Source organism: Magallana gigas, chromosome 10 (assembly GCF_963853765.1).
Source record: "Magallana gigas chromosome 10, xbMagGiga1.1, whole genome shotgun sequence".
Taxonomy (NCBI): domain Eukaryota; kingdom Metazoa; phylum Mollusca; class Bivalvia; order Ostreida; family Ostreidae; genus Magallana; species Magallana gigas.
In genome coordinates, this window is record NC_088862.1 from 17925124 (window position 1) to 17948679 (window position 23556).

General features: G+C 32.3%; 1 protein-coding gene, 1 long non-coding RNA gene and 1 pseudogene across 2 annotated transcripts; 2 read left to right on the forward strand and 1 right to left on the reverse strand.

Moving 5' to 3' along the window:
• The first annotated feature begins 892 nt into the window (after positions 1-892).
• LOC136271985 (uncharacterized) lies at positions 893-3230 on the forward strand (annotated as a pseudogene).
• Positions 3231-16595: 13365 nt separating this feature from the next.
• Positions 16596-18082, forward strand: LOC105335213 (uncharacterized). The gene is made up of 2 exons (XR_004597559.2): positions 16596-16874; positions 17734-18082. It is a non-coding gene; the product is annotated as an uncharacterized lncRNA (long non-coding RNA).
• Positions 18083-21216: 3134 nt separating this feature from the next.
• LOC136272320 (uncharacterized) lies at positions 21217-23051 on the reverse strand. The gene has a single exon (XM_066073748.1). The coding sequence runs from the start codon at positions 22495-22497 to the stop codon at positions 21367-21369; it is 1131 nt and encodes a 376-aa protein (XP_065929820.1). The 5' UTR covers positions 22498-23051; the 3' UTR covers positions 21217-21366.
• Positions 23052-23556: the final 505 nt, after the last annotated feature.

The following is a 23556-nucleotide window of genomic DNA, read 5'->3' on the forward strand; positions in this document are numbered from 1 at the left end:
TGTCGTAATAACTTTGTTAATTAAGAAGGAGATCAGAGGTCACCTTATTTCATTTTATAAGGTGGAGATACCAAAGTAATCCACTGTAGAGAGACCAAAGTAATCCACGGTAGAGAGACTAGGGATAAAATTTTATGAATTATCAATAAGGAGATGAGAGGTCACCTTTAAACCTAAATTATTGTAGTAAATTGTTCATTAATACAAAGGCCAGTTGCCCCCTTCTTTTACAAGATGGAGAATTACCATGCAGAATTCATCCACTGTAAAGAAACCAATGTCTTTTAGGAGACCAAAGGTCACCTTAGCTTCTAAATCAATGTTATATTTTCAAAATCAATACGGATACCAGATGTTATCTTATGTCATTTTACAAGACGAAAATCATGCACTATATTTATATTGTTTATTAGGAAGAACATAATTGTTAGAGGGAACATGTGTCACACAAAGATGATAATAAATATGTAAACCAGAGTTCGCCATATATTGTTCATCATTGGGGAGACCAGAGATTCCATAACTTATAAGGAGACAACAGGTTAAAAATGTGGTGTGTGAAAAATTATACTCTAATCTACTGAACACAAAAGTTCAGACTTTGATTTTATAAATAAGCAAAAACGGCACACATTTCAATCACATTTATTCCTTATTGTTTGTCGTCAAAGGAAGTTAGGGGGGGGGGGGGTAAAGGGGTGACGATTTGCTCGTCTTCATTTATTTCTTAGATGCAATTCACAAAAGGTCCGTATTTACAATTTTTTTTTCTAGCAATTTAAATATTTTTTTTTTTAATTTGATGAGTGAAAATCCAGTCCAGGGAAGTGGTAGGTGGAGCGGGGGGGGGGGGGGGGTGGCGAACTCCAACCCTCATGCAACACCTGTAGACATGGGAACACCTACTCCGTAATGACAATAAAGAGACCAGATGTTACCTAGAGAATCAAGTTTATAAGGTTGTCTTTGTTGTATATGATGTATCTTTAGTCAGAACACAAATTTGATGTCATTCCTTTGTTCCAGCAGTCTAAAATTTTAAATGTACAGTCCGATATTAGTGAGCTTCTTAAAATAAGACCATTACTCGTGGTTACAGTACTGATATCCTTCAAAATTAGACTGTCTCAGGTAAATCAACAATGAAATTCAATAGCAGTGTTTTAGTACGATGTATGCCGAAAACAGCTCTGTATGGAAAAAAAATATCACACATTTCTCATCACTAACGGGCTCGAACATGTCAGATATTTTTTTTATACAAAACTGTTTTGGCATGCATCCATTACGGAAACCAGATGTCATCTAATGTAATTTATTATCAAATCATTTTACCATTATATTAAAGTATCAGTAAAAAGTCTATGGGTGGGGGGGGGGGGGAGGGGGAGGGGGGCAAAACTACTTCTTTCTACAGGCTACACCTACGTATACAGAGTAAGAAGGTGAATAACTTTGATATTTTAATGAGGAGGATTTTGTGTTACATTTAACTTATATATCCTTAGGGGGACCACAGGTCACCTTATGTCTATATAACGTACGTATATCATATATCTTTCAAATAACAGTGAATGTTGATTTTTTTATCCTCTCTAGTGTACTTCAAATACTTAGAGGGGTATTCTTTAATAAACATACATTTCTGCCTGTTGTATGTCATTTCTAAAGGCTAAGTAGTGGTACTAGTTATTCTACTTTCACTTTGCGGTTGTAATGCACTACATTTTGTAGCGAAGTGCACAGATTTGGTAGTTGTGAATAAGCAGGTGACCTGGGGTCCTAGTTGAGCGTACGTTTTATCCTTCTGCCATCTGATGAAGCCCTTACCTTGCCAAAGTTGTTAGCTAATTCGGTAGTATCATTTTGTCTTGGTGTAAACGGTGAAAAAGATGTGGTTAAAATTCCATCTAAGAAGGGTTTTGTGTTGGATAATGTACATGTAGGTTTGAGGTGGCCGTTGTCTGCTTTTGTTTTTTTTTTTTGTGTGAATCATTTTTGCATCTGGTTTTTATTGCAGAATAATCCAGGAGAAATTGAGATTGACTGTGACGTAATAGATAGGAGACTTTTGGAACTAGACGGGGAAATTGTTACTTCCTAAAAGGTTAAAAAAAAAAAGTAACAGTCTTGTAGAGTGTTTTCTTGGATTTTTGAAAGCATCTCCAGGGTCTCCAACATTATTGTCATGCCCTCCGAATGATATCCGTAGGTTTTTATTTTGGAAAGACCTAAAGGGAAAGACTACAATCCATAAGATAGATTGTGAAAAGTTAGGTTCAAAACGTGATTTTGATTGCGGTTGTCCTAAGCGACCTGCTTTCGGAACAATAGAAAATTAAATTCACCAGTTGAATAACATATTTCATGAGTTTAAACGTGGAAAAAACATTGGACATATTGCTGTCAAAAGGAAACCCGGCAGCCTCACCTGTGGTAAAAGTTAATTAGGTAGGAGCAAGCAAATTCACATATATTACCAAAACAAGCAAAATCAATTACTCATTAAAATTTAAGGCAATAGCTTTACTTATAAATAGAGAATTAGAAAGATGAATTTGACTCTTCGAGAACATTTGTTTTGATTCGAGATCAGGCATGGGTAAAAGTTCAGTTCTTTGCAGGTGTTGGGCTGGTGACTTGACCAATGTAGCTTCTCAGGAGGTCAAGATTCTAGAGGATGGTTCTGGTTTGGTATTTCAGCATACATTTGGTAAAATTGAGAGGTGTGAAGGGAAAGAACAATTCTTTTGTTCAAAAGGTGCAAAGACAAAGTGCTTTGTCCGGTCAAGGATTTGTTAGATTATTTTATATTGGCCCAAAAATTGAAGGTCGATCTTTCGAAGGGCTATTTGTTTAAAATTGTGTCAGAAAATGGAAGGGTTTTAGATAAAAATGTAAGTTACTCTGTAGTTTATGAAAGATTGTTGTATTATCTTTCAACTTTGAGTATTTACAAAGGCAAAACACCTCATAGTTTCACAGATGGTTGTGCAATTGCAATTGCTTTGTCGGGATCCGCTGAAAATGTGGATCAGGTGATGAGACAAATTGGTTAGTTTGTCAAGTCAAGTGCACAGTATTATAGTAGAATGCATACAATGATTGATTCAGGTGTTGTTGCTACAAAGTTAGCAGAGTCTCTATTTCAAGGAAATGGAATTGAATCTCAGTACAAAGGAAAGCCAGATAATGATTCTTTGAGTAAAAGCCTTTCATTGAGAAATTGAACATTTAATGATGTGCTTGGGTCTTATTAATGCCGATAGAGGGTGTTGTTATTTGTCTAAGCATATTAAAAGGACATAATCATATGTTAAACTAAAGTTATGCTAATGCAATTTTTTTCAAAAAACTATAAAGAACATCCTTGAAACAAAAATGAACATTGGGAAATTATATGTTGTACGTAATCATATATATATTATGTTTATGTGATTATTTTTTTTAAAGAACTGTTACATTTCGTCTATTTTGATGTGGTAGTAAAAATTAAAAGTCGCTATGCATAAAAATGTTTGTTTATTTTTTTTTAGTATTGGGAGAAGGTTATTATTTTCTTTAGGTTACTGAACTGAAGGAGCATGTATGATTGATAAACTGCACAGGTTTTCTGCCCAAAACTGAAACATATCCTGAATGCAGGAGGGTATTATACACTAAGTATAAGATAAGGGAGGCCCTACCCAAGCGGAAGGACATGTGACGTATAATTCATTTTTAAGAAATCCATGCTTGTTTGTAGATATGTATAAAAAGGACGGAGTAATGAACTTTATAAGGATTATCTTTTAAATACTGTTTCTACCCCTCTGTAGGCGTTAAAAGGGGGTGTAGTATGTTAATAAAATATTGGCGTGCGGTATGCATCTATTTGCATATGGTATACATCTATAGAAAACGCTATTAAATGACCAATATTAAAGGTAAAATGCAAAAGATGCAGTGCTTAATATCATCCTACATTCAGATTTAAATCCCTGCAAATGTTTTTGCCCAAAACTAAAACATTATCTGAATGCGGTAGGGTATCAAACACTGAGGATAGGGAAATGCAGCTTTGAAAGCTTAAAATGTATGAAAAATGAAAACCGCAACTTCGCAAAATCACGAAAATCCTAATCCCGATGGGGAGGGGGGCTTCATTTAACATCAATATCAATTTCCCTGTTAGTTTCCTCCCTTTTTATTCCAGTTTTACTTGCTCCCCCTAAAATAGGTGGGGGGGGGGGGGGGGTTAAACTCCTTCCTGAAAAATGGGGGGGGGGAGCAAACTCCATGTTAATTTACTTTTGATATGTTTATTTTTAAAACAAAAAGTATGCTGCGAAAATGTGTGTGTGGGGGGGGGGAGGAGGGTTGACATCCCTCCCCCCCCCCCCCCCCCCCCCGATGTTGTATTCATGATTATACTCTTAAACATACGATTATATTTATTGAGTGTGTACTATTTTTTTTAGCTTTGCTTGTTAAAAGAAATCCACTTGTTAAAAGTGAAGTGAAGTTAGTGAATGTCCCTTTTTCAATAATGTTTTTTAACAGTTAAACATATATATTTTTTTAAATGAATCTTTTCAAAAAGTTCTAACTTTACAATTTTTTTAATTTTCGGGCATAAATTATTTCAAGTTACTTTGAAAAATGAATGGAATATAATCAAAATAGATATATTTTCGGGCAAAAAAGATTTCAAGTTACTTTTACGCATAACGTCTATGATTTAAATAATATATTAAAAAAAAGTGTGAGTGCTTGGTCCTTCATCTTTGTTGGTTATCATTTATTTGGAAAACATCCAAAAGGATTCGTTAATAATTAAAGATTTGTAAAACTTGAATCAATCATGAAAACAAATTTGTAAAACCTCTGTCGAGATAAATATGATATATCTATTTTATTCATATTCCATTCATTTTTCTTGAAGTTTTTTAAGTACTACATGTAGTTTCTTTATGTACATGTTTTTTTTTTCAAGTATTGGTGTCTGAAAAAACAACCATAATAATATCAAACATGTTCTAATCACGTCCAATTTGATCAATTTATTTAAAATGCAACTCATATTTATTTGAATGTACATTTTATGTCGGATGTACCAATATTTCTAAACGAACTTTATTTAATATTATTTTTTTTTGGGGGGGGGGGGGTTCATGTTTTCATTAATGTACTAATTGTTTTGTTTTATTTGATTCACTTATTTAAAACACATGCAAGAGACAAAATTCCATGTGATATTAAAACTAACATCACAGAATAATTATATCAAAACCACGTTATTGTAAAGGAATGAAATTACAGATATATGTAACAATGTACAGGTAAAATTAAAGTGATGTTTCCCCTCTGTAAAATTGTATAACACATGATGCAGTACTATCAGAACTCTAAATTGCCATGCATTGTATTGATGTAAGGATATTGCTGGCAAAGCTTTTCGCAAGGACAGGTAACTTGAATCTAATTTATCTTCATACTTCCGTTGTGTTTAATCATTAGGATATGATATTCGATATCAGCCTTTAAAATTTGCTTCACTCATCACATGAATCAACAAAGCTATGTTTTTGAATTTGATAAGAAGATTAGAAGAAAATCCCGGGATATTTGAAATATTATTTCCTAATTATAATTCTTTTTAGAAAGCATGCTTTTGTGTTTGAGCATTTTTTATCTGATCATGATTAATGTTCTCTATGATTTTAGCAACGTGAATACCTTTAAAAGGATCAGGCATTATTTGCCTTGGTTATTGTTTAGACTTAGGAAAACAAGCAATTTGAATAAATTTATCAATAACAACCTTTTTTGCAATGTAGAAAATTCATTTTTTTTTATTGGAAAAAAGCAATCTAAAGGAAAAAAGAGAATACAATTGTGTACATTTTTGTGCATTTACCTCCTTTTACGTACAAACATAGTGTATGGAGTACTTTATTTATTTTACTAGACTTTCACCCGTCCGTGCACGGGTTGACATTGCATGTGATATCGATACAGTTAAATCGTTTGTGTTGGTAGGGATAAATTTTACCCGGATACTATTTTCAGAGATTCGTAAGGGTGTAGATCCGTGTATTCACTTTTACGTTTGATGAGACGAAATCAAGTTTCATAGTTCTCGAGGACTAAATCTTGTTGAGGATTCCACAAAATATCTTAAAAGATACAATTAAAGAGTGCAGTTCTTTCCGTTTTTGTGGTGGGAGATCATATTGCACAGAGAACATTAATAAATGTAAACAAAGCAATCGACTGTTGAAGTATGTGAAAATACGATGTTGAAATTGTTGGAACATGTTGTTTTTACTGTCTTTGGGATTGCAATAACCATTGAGAACTTTGTAATTGTTTTGGCGGCAATTCAAAATAAAAGTCTACGGGAAAACACACATTACAATTTGGTTCTCTCGTTATCAGTATGTGACTTCGTGTTTGGTCTCAACGTCATCATATATGGTACTGTGATTGTACTTGTAAATAATAACCCCAATAATAAAGACTTTCATATACTTTGCGCTATACATTATTGTGTTATTTCTTGGAACTACATGACGTCATTAGTCCAAACATTTTTCATCTGTTTTAATCGCTATCTTGTTGTTACTGAAAACAAGTTGGATCATCTTCTCTGGAATGGAAAAAGAAAGTACATTCTTTTCCTTGTAACAAGCACCATCATTTTAATTTTGAATTCATCTATCTTGGCATCTGTAGTGCAGGGTTGTGATATTAATTCTATGATGGGCAACACTATGTATTCAGTCATGTTCGGTTCAATTCAAGCACTTACCACCATTCTGACGTTTCTTTTCTACTTTCTCACATTATGGAAAATATACAAGTTACATCAAAAGACAGACTGTAACTTGGAAAACATGGATGATAACAGGCGACGAGAAGTCCGGATGAAGAAACGAATGGTTAAATCTATGAAGACGGTGAGCCTTATCCTCACAACGTTTTTGATATCCACTATACCTGCCGTTGTGCTTGGTTTAAAAGGCGTATCGTCTCACCTGGACATAATATTGCTTCTCGGCTTTTCTACTCTGAACAGTGCCGTCAACCCAATAATATATTGTTCTCAAATTAAGATTCTACAGAAAGATATAAAAACAATGTTACGATTTGGAACATGAAATTATGAATCTATACCTCGAAATGTGTTTAGATACATGCATTTTGATGTTAAAATGCCTTTGACATGAATCTATATATTAATGTTGTTGAAATCTTTTTCTTTAATTTCATGCTGGTTTTTAATATTTAATTATGTGTATATGTTATTATTTATTCATTTTATAAAATAATAAATCCATTTCAAGATTTAATTTTAAGTTTGAACAATATTGAACAATCTACTGCATTGTTTACCGTACAAAATACTAGCATGCAATAAATCAAGTCTCAAAGAATCGAGATTATATGATAATAAGCATTGCCGTTAATAAATGATAGAAAATGATAAAAGTAAACGCGGTTTATTATTTTTAAGGCAATGCTAATTACACTTATGCTCACATCTACCAACGAATTTGATTATCTGTATACCTGTTACAATTAAGTAACACTTCAAAATTGTGTTATTTGAGTTAAAGATCGTTCACCCTGAAACAATAAACACTTACAATGCTAAAACTCTCGTTACTAATATTAATTACATGCTTTTCAGTATTATCAGTGAAAGGATGGTTGAAATTTCAATTTCATGCTTAGTTTTTCGAATTTTTACATATTTTTAGCACTGACATAAAATAATTTATTTATACGCATTGTTCACTTTCATTTGTACCTCCATATCAGTCCTCAGATTTTATTGTTGCCCTTATTGCTTCATAAATACCTCTGTGTTCCAGACCTTAATCGTACTGAACATGTCGACTTGTAGGCAAGAGCCTAGGAGGATGTATGCGCTGATCCAAAAATATTTTGGGGTAGAGGGGGTAGGGTTCCGAGTGATGATTATGTTGTCGGGGATGGGGGGGGGGGGTAAAGACTAGACTACAATATTAGTCCTACATGTGGCTTTGGTACCTATGAAGTTTAGATTTTATAGGGGTAGCCCGGACTCCCTAGCTACATCCTCCGATTCTCCTTGTTTCGCACATAGGGCGAAACAGCTTCTCCATCTATAGAGGTAGATACTCCACTTAAGACCGCCCTTCGTCTTAAGAAATTTGTACAAACATAAACTAAAGGTAATAACTTTCCCCACATGCAGGTTTCTTGCGAGACACCTGACATTAATGTCAGGTGTTAAGTAACAAAAATTATTCATTATCTTAAAAATAGTAATTTTTAAATAAAATAAAATTATATGCCACATGTTTTCTTGTCGTATATTCAATATCATCTGTGAAACAAATTTCCCGAAAATAAGCTATAATCAGAATACATATACATTGTAATTCAAAGTAATTGTGCAAATTTTAAACTTTTTAAACTCTTCTGCCCTATAAATGCATTTTCTGAAAATGACAATAATCAATTCATAGTTCATCTGCTTGTTTTAATTCAGTTTCTATAAATTTCATCCATATCATGATACAAGATTCTATATTGTCTTTTCATTTAAGTTACTAATAAACGATATACTTTTCAGATGTTATGAATCGGTTTTTCAGATGATTAAACTGATAGATTCCATTAAATGTAGAAATTTGCACGAATTCAAAGATAAAAGGAATTTAACTATTTCTTTTCTTCAGAAGTGATCAGCAAGTACTTGAACGTTTGAAATATTGGAGAATCAAAAAGAACATTTATTTTGATTTTAAATAATTTAATAACAATACAAGAGTATTTCTCTCATCGGGTAAAATTTTATTTTTAAAAAAATGATGTTCATTCACTGATGGGTTTTTAGAAATCGATTAATTCCATAGATTAAAGAGATGACTATCTATTCAAAAATCAAGCTTTTGTGTTTGATGTCTTGACTTTCCGTATGTAGATTAATATATAACAAAGAAGAAATTTCCTTCAATCTAAGATCTCGTTAGCGGATATGAAATCGATGCAGATTCACATAAGAGTTCTTAAAAAGTAATTTAACCTAAAGATTAAAGAGATGACTATCTTTTCAAAACTCAAACTTTGTGTTTGCTGTCTTGATTCTACGTTTGAAGATTAATACGTTAAAATGATTAGAAATGCCTTACAATCTTACATCTTGTGGACACATAGGAAATTGAATATTATAATCTATAAAAAAAATTCCATATATATTTATAAACAGAACAGTGAGAATTTCTCATAATACCCTTGATGCGTGATACATTTATGTAGCAAAAAGTGAGTTCGAATTTATCTCTTATAAAATCTTTTAACGAATCGTTTAATACGAGTATTTTGTTTTTCTGTTTGATTTTTAATTTAAATGATAACTGAATATTTGTTCTTTTTCAAACAGTTTGCCGGCGTTGCTTAACAGAGTAAACTGCAATTCATAACATACTTACAGTTCTCAATCCCCCCCCCCCTTTTTAAAGATACATGTAAAATGTTCCAGCTTTCTGATTTATCAACGTAAAACTTAATAGACAACAACCCTTTAGTACTGAAAACGACAGTCGCTGATTTTTACAGTTGTGAACTCAGGGAAATGCTGGGAATAGAACGCATAATTCTGACCATCATTGGAATTGTGGTTACTGTAGAGAACCTTATTGTTGTTATTGCAGCAATACGAAATAAAAGTCTCCGAGACAACACACATTACAATTTAGTTATATCGTTGTCCGTCTGTGACTTTGTGCTTGGACTGAACGTCCTAATGTTTGGAAATGTGATTATGCCAAATTCGAACACAAATGATGAATGCATTCATTTATTATGCGCTATTATAAATATTTTGAGTTGTGCAACCTATCATATGTCATTGGTGCAAACTTTATTCATCAGTTTAAATCGTTACCTAGTGATCACCGAAAGTAAACTGAATCATATCCTCTGGGACGGGAACAGAAAGTATATTATGTTCTGTGTCACGTGGATGGTGACCATCGTTTTAAATGCGTCTACCTTGACATTTCTAATGCAAGGATGTGCTATGAACTCTTTATTCAGCAATACTGCGTATGCAGTCGTGGTAAATTCAATCCAAACTCTGGTTGTCAGTCCAACATTCGTTTTGTATTTTCTCACTTTATGGAAGATATATAGATTACACAACAAGACTTGCATCGATGATAACCCAGATCGAAATATTCGCACGAGAAAACGAATGATAAAGTCAATGAAAGTTGTGAGTCTCATTCTCATAACGTTCGTGATTTCTATCATACCTGCAGTTGTACTCGGAATCAAAGGAGTGACGTCTCGGTTTGATATGGTTATGCTCATTTGCTTTTCTGCCTCGAACTCAGCTGTCAACCCAATTATATATTGTACACAGATTGAGGATCTCAACAAGGAAATAAAAGCAATGTTTAGAATTCACACATGAATCTTTTGGAGGAAAAACGACGAAGATTAATGTTGTTTTGTTTAGTTGTGATGCATAGTGGACGCATTTAAAATACAATTATGATGATAGTTTATCGCCTGCCTTACCCAAAATATAGAAATTATCTTCCAAACGAAAAATGTTCTTGTATTTGATATTACATGTTTTAAAACTGTGTTAGTGTTCGAAACATAAAAGAAAAAGCAAAGCAGAAAACGAAAACAAAGGAACAACTAAAAATAAGCACAATTTTGCTTTCTATAAAACATAGCACTACCGCTTACAATAATCTTGTTTTTCTTGTGTATTAAACCAAATCACTATATAAAGGAGGATGAAGACTAACTATTGAAAACGAGGCATCAAAAAAAAAAAAAAGATTCCCAAAAAAGAAAACATCAAAGTAAATAAAATGGAGGAATTTTAAATGAAAGATGACATGCATGGGGTATCAAATACTGAGAAAGAACTGGCCATTTTGTTATTTCAAATAGATAGACAGGACCGCCACCTTGAGAAAGTAAAATATTACGGTACATTTAAAATGAAAACGTGTATTAAAGAATGACTGGAAAATGTAAATGATCAATCAAACGATACAGCATAAATATACTCCCTTATGAAATGATATGAAAATCAGGAAAAGATGAAAAGATAACTAAGTAAAATGAACAACCGTAACTTATCTGACTTAATCATTGTGTTAAACCTTAAATGAACAAATCGCTCAGCTCAAAGTAAGATCAAAAAGGCCATGAACAAGAAAAAGGGCATTGAATATTCATGATGAAAACACTTTGCAAAACTCTTTATATAAGTTACATTGAATATTATTCTGTATTATGATTTACACAATAAATTTTCCATCAATGTTTAAATACTTTAACAGTCGATTATATTTATTTACTTTGTATTACATTGTTTCTGACCCTAGTTGAAGAAAGAAACACATTAACGGTGAGGTGAAGTTAGTCGTAGTCCTGTTTTGATATCAATTTTCAAACAGTTTAAAATATATTTATTAAGATATTAAATGGTTTCTTTCAGTAAAAACTTCACAATTGTTTTCATTATTACACATAAAAGTTTATCAAGTTACTTTTTTGCTGACAAATTTCTTTATTTAGTTTATATTATTTTATTAATGTTTTTAAACCCTTTAGTGTTTTGGTTTGAATAAAACACGGAAAACTGAGAGTATCTGCATTTTTTGTTGTAGGTAAGCCAACTTCTTTTTAAAAAAATCTTGTCGCAAACATTCGGAAATTTATATGCAGACTATCGACAATTGAATATTAAGATGAAATATTTAAAAAATGATTTAAATATTAGTATTTTTTTATATATCGTCACTAAGGTAAAGCGATATCTTATTGCTGCAAAAAAAAAACACCTTCAGATTAAGATTTTTACTTATTAAAAAAAATAAGTAATGCCTCTTTTCATTCAAGCATTCAGAAATTCGTAATTTATTATTTATCTCATTAAAAAAATCGCTTATAGATGTAAATTTAATAATAATCAATTTATCTGGAAAAAGATTTGTTTATTACTTAAGGTACTAGTAGTTCCAAACACCCATGAAATTAATTATTTGAAATATTTCCTCAAATACTCAATATTTTTATAGTATGTAAAAGTTAATTTGATCAATTATCTTAAGAAATAACATAATTGAAGCCCATAAATTACTCAGGGCAGAATAAAATTGAGGTACAGCGTATTTTGATAATTTTGAAACTTATATTCGAATGGTGTTCATTCAATTTTTATACAATTAGGTCATCTATTATCTAGAAATGTGTAACTTGTATTTTGTTCATGTTAAAGACCTTGAATTTTAACACAACCATCATTAGTGTGCAAACTTTAGGGCCATACAATTTCAAGGTCATATCAAAAGGATAAAGGTCAAATATGATGACGTCATTTTGGATTTTTATCAATTTTTCACTTCCGTCAAAAATACTTAAAACTCAATTAATCTAAAACCCGCTGTCAAATTTTCATTATGTTAATATATATATTTTCATGACTTGATCATGACAATCATTCTACTAAAACTTTAAATTTTAACAGTTAAATTTGCTTTTAAGAGACCGTTAAGTGTTGCAAATTTTTGTCTTAAAGATGATTCACAAGTGCTAATTTTACCTCACATTACTTAAGATATTACCATAAGTTACCAGTTAGAATTTATAATTTAAGTTACTGTAATTAACAAAAAGGTCTCCTTTATAAATAGCAGTGCAAGCATTTGTAATATCTTTTAAAGTTTTAATAACACATCATCACTGAAAGGACTACCTCTGATAGAAACGACCTTTCGCTTTATTAAAATGACTTTATCCACGGCAACGCGTAACTTACTTCATCGAGTAGGAAAGTATGATCCGTGCATACCGAGTACGTATCCTGTATTGGCTTTTTTTTGGGTTGAATTGACATTTTTATACTTTTTTTCCCCAAACTGCAAAATTTTGCTTATTTGACATATGTACAGTTTATTTATTATTATATCTTTTATAGTCAAATAAATTACTGCTAAGTTGAGTGACTTTTTCCAGGTGTGTTATTTCACCTTAAAGAGTAGGTTATTTGCATAGCAAATTCTAACGATGACTATTTCATTTTACTCTCCACTGAAAAGAGATTCAATTGGTAGGTTTGAGACAATGTGAGCAAATATTGTCCCGTCATTTTTTAACCCCAATTTTACATGGTAATAGATTTTATTCCAAATAACTAAATATCAAAATTTCAGAAAAATTAAACAATAGGAAAATTTAAGCTTATCTGTGTTGTACTACATTAAAGACTTGTTAAATATGAATATATCATTAAAACAAAATCGTAAAACCTTTGTGAAATTCCATGCATGAGAAAAATATTCTATTCTTTTTCCGTTCCTTTTCTCTTATGTTGAAAGTATTAGTTGTATACATATAGTTTTCTTCACGTACCAGCGTCTGAGAAAATACCTAAACAATCAAACAGATCTGTCCTTATCAAGTCCAATTTGGATCCAAATGTTTAAACTACAACTAATTACATTTGAAATATATTTTTTATATTTCAGATGTCCTAACATTTTTTTACGGACCTTTTTAGGGGATGGGAGACACGTTTTCATGAGTGTTACTATTTCGTTCCGTTTGAATTACTTCTTTAAAACGCAAGCTAGAGAAAATCCCGAATGGTTTTTAAAAATATTCACAGAATTATTATATCAAAAGCACGTTGTTGTAAAAGATTGAAATTACAGGTGCATGAAAATTATGTATAGGTAAATTAAATTGGTGTTTTCCTTCTGTAAAAGTGTATAATACATCATACAACACCCGCAGAATTCTTAATCCCGATTAAATTGATGCAAGTGTATAGTCGGCAAAGCTTTTTACAAGAACGTGTAACTTTAATCGGATATATCTTCATACTTCCGCTGACTTTCACAATTAGGATATTTCAGTATTTGAAGAAATTTTCACTTATAAACAATTAATGTTAATGCAAAGATTGGAAGAAAATCCCAGAATTTTGGAATTTTTATTTCCTTTTCAGAATCATGCTTTTGTGTTTTAGCTTTTATAAGTTTAACCTGATTAGAGTTTATCGATGTTTTTAGCAATTTGAAAACCATTAAAAGAATTTAGCATTATTTGCCATTGTTATGAGCTTGTTCATATTCTTGGAATAAAAGATAACATTCAATCAAAATAAAATTATCGATGAAAACTTTTTTCTTATGGTAGAGAATTCAGTTATATTTTTGAAATTGAAAATAGTTTGCTAAAAGCATAGAGCAATAAAACCTGTGTTCATATTTTGTGCATTGAATTACAGTTTTGCAGACAAAGTCCATGGAATACTTTAGTGTTTTATTTTGACAATAGACTGGAATCATTTAAGTTGGTGGATGTAAAACTTTCCCAACTGGTAATATCAGCGGTTTAAAGGAAAGTAATTTCGTGGTTTCACTTTCAAGTTTAATGAGACGAAATCATTTCAAAAGTTTCATAGTACGTTGAAAACTAAAGTTCTGCTGAGGAATATAACACACGTATGTAGCCGCTGTGAGTATTTATGATTTCTGGTTAGAATTATACAATGCAGTTCTCTCTGTTCCTTTTGTGGTAGATTAAATTTTAATAACCACACAGATAAGAACATTGATAAATGTAAACAAAACAACAATCGACTGTTGAAGTAGCGAAAATACGATGTTGAAATTATTAGAACATACTGTTTTTACTGTCATTGGAATTGCAATAACCGTTGAGAACTTTGTAATTGTCTTGGCGGCCATTCGAAATAAAAGTCTACGGGAAAACACACACTACAATTTGGTTCTTTCGTTATCGGTCTGCGACTTCGTATTTGGACTCAACGTCATCATATATGGTACTGTGATTGTACATGTAAATAATGACTCCAGTGATAAAGACTTTTATATACTTTGCGCTGTACATTATTGTGTTATTTCCTGGAACTATATGACGTCATTAGTCCAAACATTTTTCATCTGTTTTAATCGCTACCTTGTTGTTACTGAAAACAAGTTGGATCATCTTCTCTGGAATGGAAAAAGAAAGTACATTCTTTTCCTTGTAACAAGCATAATCATTTTAATTTTGAATTCATCCATTTTGTCATCTGTAGTTCAAGGTTGTGATATTAACTCTGTGATGGGCAACACCATGTATGCGATATTTTTTAGTTCGGTACAAGCCCTTACCGCCATTCTAACGTTTCTCTTCTATTTTGTCACATTATGGAAAGTATACAAGTTACATCGAAAGACAGACTGCAACTTGGAAAACATGGATGATAACAGGCGACGAGAAATCCGGATGAAGAAACGAATGGTGAAATCTATGAAGACGGTGAGCCTTATCCTCACAACGTTTTTGATATCCATTATACCTGCCGTTGTGCTTGGTTTAAAAGGCGTATCGTCTCACCTGGACATAATATTGCTTCTCGGCTTTTCTAATTTGAACTGTGCTGTCAACCCAATTATATATTGTTCTCAAATTGAGGTTCTACGCAAAGAAATAGCAGCAATGTTCAGGATTTGAACATGAAAAAATTAAAATTTTAAATTAATTCAAAATTCGTCGATTTATCAATGTTACGTAATTTTCAATGAGTCTATATGGTTTTGTGACGAATCTTTCTATGATTTATAAGCTGGTTGTTTTTCGAACAATCTTGAATGGTCTAATGGTCTATGACATTAATTGGTTTAACCCACATGATGCAAATCTGCAATACATCTTGTCTTTTTAAAAATTAATTTCCATTGTCCTATTTTTACATAGGTACAATTCAGCTCTATCTGTAGAAAAAGATTCTTTAACGCTTGCAACCTTCATGCCTCATAAACCAGAAACTATCTATTTACAAATTAGATTTAACTTCTGCAATACTGCGTTTATTGAGTTTCATATCTTCCACACATAATAGGAAATTGAGTTTTGTAGAGAAAAGACTCAGTAACATATAACTTTTAAATTTTACTACACACAATCATTTTTTGTTAAGTGTTTTCAAAATATTAAATTTTATCTTATTGTTTTTCAATTAACTATTTAGGTGGCAGCTATCTGCACACGAGACAAAAATATCGAATATAAAGCACACGGCTCCAAAACAATGCATACTAAGAGCTAAAACACCTGTTACCGATCCTTATCACATACTTGTCGGTATGACAGGTGTAAAGATGTCTGCATTACGTAATAAACTTTTAATTTAATCTTAATGTATAATTAATTTGAATTTTTACATTAGACTTCATAAATGTTAGACATCAAATATCATTAGGTTTCCCCGTGAAGGCATTAGGCCTCCTAGTTGGGTCACCTATTAGGGCATTAGGCTCCTGTGTGAAGACCTGATGCATTACCGATAGGTGTCAAGACACTTAATGCATATACATTGCATCCGGTATTAGGTAACGTATGCTCCATAATAATGAGGCCTTTATAGAAACGATAACAATTCTATTTCTTTAAAACAAACTAATAATAGACTTACATTTTAACAAAAACACGAGGCAATTATTTATTCTAGTGTGTTCTTTTAATATTTCGACAATGAGCATTCTATAATGATTTCACAGTAAATTTAAACCTGTGTATAAATTCGTGTGCATCTGTTTAGTTGACAGTAGAGTGATACAGGTCAACTACTTGTTAAACATAATTTGCGTCATTAGAATACATTGTCCTTTATGTATGGACGCAAGCTGAATGTAAATAAAAGGGGAAAACATTAGTTTAACCAGTTCAGAGAACTTCTGTCAATTATACCTGTACATAAATAGATCACCATACAGCTAGTTGAATCATTTCAACAGGAAAGTTGAACAACAACATGACCCCTTTCACTGGAATTTTCCTTTGCTTGGCCATTTTCTTCGGTATGTTTATTTGCAGTTTTATTTTTGGCGTGTAAATTATATACATGTGTAAGTTGTCAATAATAATTTAAGCATAATAATATGCCGTTTCATTGAAATTCACAGATGGAAACAATCATAGCCCATAGCATAAATTATGAATGTATTAAATTCAAAATCTGAAAAACGTACATGTACCGTTTGTAATTAGTAAACTATTTGAGGCTTTATCATCCAAAAGCTTGTGAAACCCGTCATGTGTTTAAAATTTCTGTATTCTGCTGGTGTTTTCTCTAATTCAATTAAGGTGGAATGGGACATCTGTTGATATTAATGTGGATTAAAGTACATTATAATTAGATTACTTTCATTTGTTTAGAATTTTCTTTTTATTAAAATATTTGACCAAAAATAATGTAAAATCCTAATCGGGATTTGTACTCTTGACTTACAGATTAGTAGCACACACTCCAACCCTCTGCGCTACGCTGTTAGTTGACAATACCGTGAAAGAAACTACTTATATAATTACAATTTATTTTATTGTTTATCCCATACCACCTGAAAGTACATGTCGAGCAAACGTCTTTTCTTTCTTTTTTTTATTCGTCTGATTTAACCTCATTTTAAAATTTAATAATCAAACCATAAATCTTTATTAGTTAAGATATGTGTAAGGTTTTTTTTTCTATGATTATCTTAAATTGTGAATATTTGTATCCTCGTTTTATCTTATAGTTATAGAAATAAGTGTCATATGTTTCATAAATTAGATTTTTATATTTTATTTAACATAATGTCCACTCTCTATCAGAAGAAGTGACACACATCTATATTTCTATCAAACCTACATGGGATTTTATTTTTCTCTGACACATAGTTGTGGAGCTTGGTCACTGTAACAGTTACAGACGCTACCGCCCCCGCGAATGTTTCCCTCCCCCTTGTGCCCGACCCCCGGAGAACTGTCGCCAGGAGTTCATTTATGAGTACATAAATGGTGAGCGGTGCCCCGTGGCCTGCAAACTAGTATGTGAGTGTCCAACACCGACCCCGGAGTCTCTGATGTTCTGTAAGAACACAGACCCTCTCTGCTTCGCAACAAAAGACTTTATCACCCTGGCAGACGGAAAAAGGTGTTTTAATGGATGTCTGCTAGCTTGTCAATCACCTGCAGCATGAAAACAAAAGTCTATGTGTCAACAATAAACAGTTTGTTATAACAGTTATTAATGTTCTTGTGTGTAAAAAGGTCAAGGATTCTTTTCAGTTTCATTAAAACAATTAGAAAAACAAACAAACTTTGATCATATGTATACCTGGAATTTTGTATAAACACATTTAATAAATGAAAATGAAAAGGGTTTAAGGTAAATATAATACATGGAAAATGTAATACGTTGCTCATATAAAACTTATCTCTTTAGCCAAATCGTTCAAAATATTAACAAGTTTTATTTTGACAATATAGATAATTTTCAAATTAATAAAATCATTCAAACTATATCCAATAACAGTATATAAACAGGTTTCGAACTAAATATGTCTGTAGCTGAATAATCTTCCTTGTTGGGAGGTGTTAAATTGTTGTTAATGAGTATAGTTACTGAAATCGATCGTTAGGTATAGTTAGAACCGCAAAACAACAATACATGTAATGATCCAATGCTTCCCGCCCTTTCTATGTCTCATTCGGGAAGACAAGGGATATTCCCTGACATTTACAAGGTTTCCTGATTTGAAGTGAGGTTTTCCGAGGTTATTTGAGCAAGAAGTAATGCAATATCTTTTAAAATCCTTTTATATCTTAATAGCAGTAAGTCTGATGTGTAAAACAAGTATTTATTGATTTATTCTCAAGATTTGTCTGTATTAAATATTTAAGATCTTTTAATCTACAATGTTTAATACAAGATCTACTGACTTTAAACAAATTACAAACATTAAGGAGGATGGGTGATCAACAGTTTAGCGATAAAATACCTTAAGTCTATAAAATACGTTTTTAAGCTGGAAACTATCGTTTAGAGAAAAATGTTATTATTAGGTTAAAATTTGAATATTTTTCTTTATCTTCATCTTTATCTTCATCTTCTTAGGCAATCTGTTTTTGAAACGATGAAACGAAGTTCTTAATCGTTATTCGCAATTTAAAAGAATACAGCATTCTAGAACGAAGTTCGCAATTCAAAATTTATTATTCCAATTTGGGGCCTGAAATTTAGGGGGATATACACTAGTGGAAAGCTGCTACCACTGTCAAAAAAATATATAATGTAGTTATCTCTACTTTAAGACATTTGGTGCCCCAAAGAAAATTCAATATTCATTAAAACAGGATAAAAAAAACATCAGGATCGGAAACATCGAGGGCCCCTACAATTGAAAATGAAACTTTCAGTGTCATATCTTTATGCTGAACTACATGTACTTCCTCTGTGAAAATGGTGATGTAGTGATCTCTAGTTAGTTTTTTGGGGGTTTTTTTTTTGGGGGGGGGAGATTCGGGGCCCAAAAAAGGTACACTATTTACTAACATGAGAGTGTAATCATCGGGGTTTGAAACATTGAGGGCCCCTACCCTGGGACAGAAATTTTGCCGGGTCATCTACCATTTGTAAGCACTAACACTGTGAAAAAATGATGTTTCCAAGCTAGATTTGTAAAATCCGACTCTGAAGAATTCAGCCTTCAGGATTGAGGCCCTTGATGTTTTCGAGCCCGGTTTTTTAAAACCCATTTCAACAAAAGATGTGTTTTCTTAAGGGCCTAATTTCATTAACTAGAGATGACCGCATATAACCATCAGTAAATAACCCTGAAAACGATTGTCCTCTTCTGAGTAGATCAAAATAGTATAAAAATGGCCATCCAGCTATCTTAATGGTTGACAAGTGGTTATCAACTTAAATTAGCCACGACCAAACTAAATTCTCACCACAATTCATTGTTTTAATCCAGAGGGATATCTTAATACTTAAGCGATGCCGTGTGCGCAATTAGAAATATTAAAGCAAACGTTAAAATGGATGAACGCTGAATTTTTCCCCTTTGTCATTTTGGTTGACCCCGCAAAGGTAAACAACTAAACCCATTATTTTTGCAAAACGTGGATTGGTCTATACTTTACACTATATTACACTAAACGACATTGGAGCTGAGCAAACCCTGTCAACATAACAGTACACTTAACGACGTCGGAACAGAACAGAAAGCGTTTCCTTTTAACATAGTTAGCAAAGATATATATTATGGACCAATCAAAACACTGGATATTTGTTGTTTTTTTCTTCTTAAATCAACTGCAAAATATTATTACTTAATAACACGAATCAACAAGGAAAACCTGACGAAGCATTAATAATATGAAAAAATAGTTTTACACATTTTAACGACCCGGTTCTTTTTTTTTTTAAGAACAGTACACTTAATTTGTACAACAATATATTCCAGAACAGAACAAAACCAGCTATGCATTTCAAATGATGGTTATCTCGTTTTAATTCCATGTGTCCATTCTAAATAAACACTCTGAACAATTTTTACAGGCCTTGGCTCCTTTGATTAATCGAAGGAGACAATTTTAAAATTTGTATGATAAATAACTTAGGGCATGAAAACCAAGATATCCGAAGTATTTATTGTATGAAAACCGCGTATATAATTTTAACCACAAATAATATATTATTTAAAGATACAAATATTCTTATTAAAATACGTCTCCACCAGGAAGAGAAAAGGATGTTCAAATTAATGTACATGTGTTTGTGTACCCAATATAAAGCTAGAGTAGGACAAAGTCGGGAAATTTCCGGATAAACTGAAATTGCTCACCCTCCCCAGGAAACAAACACTAGAGTACATGACAGTATTAATATATCGGTCAGTTTCAGTAAGTGGCTAGATTTATTATTAATAATTTATAATAAGCATTGAATATTAAATTGATAATCATTTGAATATATTTCTATTTTCATGTGATAAATAACCAATTACGAATACATCAATTACAAAAGAGTATTTAATTAAAAGGTTTGTTTAAAACATTAAAAGTGAGAAACACACAATTAACATAGCTGAGTAAATAAAAAAAAACACATCTATGAAACATTCTAATTTAAACAGTTAATCATGCAATTTCAAGAATCGACTCCTATAATGAATTTAACAGAATGTGATCCTTTTTTTCTCTCTTCGATGTAAGACTCATTATTATTACAAAAGGACAGAAAACACGTAAAATTAAAGATGTCATTAAGAGGAGGGATGGTAGTGGCCATTTTTATTGTATATGAATCCCCTTCTGAAGAAGAGTTCTGTACAAAAATATAGGAAAATGCTCAAATTTTAAAGCCAAAATATTTAAGTAAGTAAGTAAGTAAGTAAATCATTTATTATAGTGACATGTGCATTTTGCATGTTACAATAATACAGTGAAACAATAATACAAGATAATAGCACCCGGCCCATCGGACCTATATGTCACTGGTTATATAAATTACATATTTAAAAGTCAACGTGAAAATTTTGATTGTCTTAGTTTTAGAGCATTAATAATAAATTGAGAGCATTGCCGGGGATAAGTACATACTAAAGTTCTGAATAATTCAAATTCTTCATAATTTGTTGAGCCAGTGGTATTTCTAATAAGTAAATTTCGTAAATCATTATATAATGTACATTTTAGGATGAAGTGAATTTCATTTTCAATTTCATTTAAATTACAAAAAACACAGAGTCTGTCAGTTAAAGGTTCATTTCGAAAGCGTCCAGTTTCAACACGTAAAGGGAGAATTCCACATCGGAGCTGAGTTAGGGCAGATCTTTGATTTTTTGGAATGTTCATGAGAAGATAATTTTCTGTTGAGAAGTTTTGCTTTAGGAGACGGTAAGTTCTGAGTTTGGGAGAGTTTTGAAGATTTGCGAACCAAATGTTTTCTGATGTCGAGTGTTGGTTTTGGATAAAAAGTTGGACGTCACAGCATATTGCGTTAGTATAGATATTTGACATGTTCACGGAATTTAGCACAGCTTTTAGTTGGCAGTTCCATCCCCTTTCGTTGTTAAGGCATTGATCCCAGATGAAAACTTGTTTTGCCGTCCTGTTGTTGTCCATTGTCTGAAATTTGTTCCAAAGGCGGACCATATTAGATTTGTGTCTGGAGCTAGCAGGGGCCCATCCGGTTTCTCCTCGTACGGCTAGTAATGGTGCTAAACGATGTGTTCCCAGGAAATATCTTGCTGCTCGGTCCTGCACTTGGTCCAGTGAATGGAAGTTTTGGTATCCCCATACTCCGCTGCAGTAATCTATTACCGGGGCGACACAGCTATAAAATAATTTTTCAAACGTAGTGAACCCAATGTCCTTCAAGCTGTGGATTTTGGATATTAAGGAACCAAGAGCTCGTCCTCCAGATTTAGAAAGATTTTCGGCATTATTTTTAAAGTCTCTGTTTTCGTTAAATAACACTCCGAGGTATTTATAAACTGATGCATATTCTAATTTCGTGTTTCCTATGTAAAATGTAAAGTTGCTTTTTTTACTGTTTCGTTTTCGGAAATGTAAGATTTTTGTTTTTGCTAAATTGATTTGTAAGTGCCACTTTTTGCACCAGTTACTTACAACGTCAAGAGTGTCTTGCATATTTCTTTCATTTTCAGTGATGAGAGCTATATCGTCTGCATATAGAAGAATTCCAACATCAGTATGATGAATAGGGATTCCCTTTTTTGTATTTTTAACTTCCCTAGCTAAGTCGTTAATAAAAAGGGCAAACAGGGTTGGCGATAGGTTATCTCCTTGTCTAACTCCGGAGGTGCAGTTAAACCATGCGGTGTGATGATCTCCTATGCGCACACAAGATTCTGTATTGTGATATAAAGATTTAACATTGTTGTAAAAATGACCGTCCACTCCTGTATTGTAGTAGATCCCGGTCAACCGTGTCGAATGCTTTCTGTAGGTCAATAAATGTAACGAACGTGGTATCTCTATTTTGTATTAGACTGTTCAGAGTAAAAACGTGATCTTCACAATTTCGATCTTTTCTAAAACCATTTTGTTCATCAACTAAGAGTTCGTTGTCTTCTAGGTAAGCTGTTAATCTGTTGTTTAAAACGGAACTATACGCTTTGGATATGACCGAGAGTAGACTGATGCCCCTGTAATTCAGTGGAATTCTATGGTCAGAATTTGGGTCTTTTAATATGGGATATATGATCGCTTTTTTCCAAATGGTCGGTATTTTGTGATTTTCAAACATAAAGTTGAACATTTTGTGCAGAGCTTTTATAACAGTGTCATTTTTTAGTACTTCATTTGGCAGTTGATCAATTCCTGTAGATTTCCCGTCTTTATTTTTTAGTACGATATTCCTTATTTCGTTTATATCTATAGTTTTGTTAAGCTCTGAGTTGGAGATGTATAATGGATCAAGCATGTTTTGTTCAAATGCATGTTTTTGGATAATAGCCGTATTTCTAAATTCGGAGTCGAATGAGGAGTCCGTATTTGGGTTGTAGAGATTGGAGAACTCAGATTTCCATTTTTGTTTAAGATATTCAGGATTCGTTGTTACACTACCGTCCTCCATATAGCATTCATACGGGATTTTAGATTTTCGCTTTGGGCCCAAGTGTTTAATTTTGTCCCAGAATTTGCGCGGGTCTTTCACCGAAATTTCTTCTATTTCTAAACTCTCTC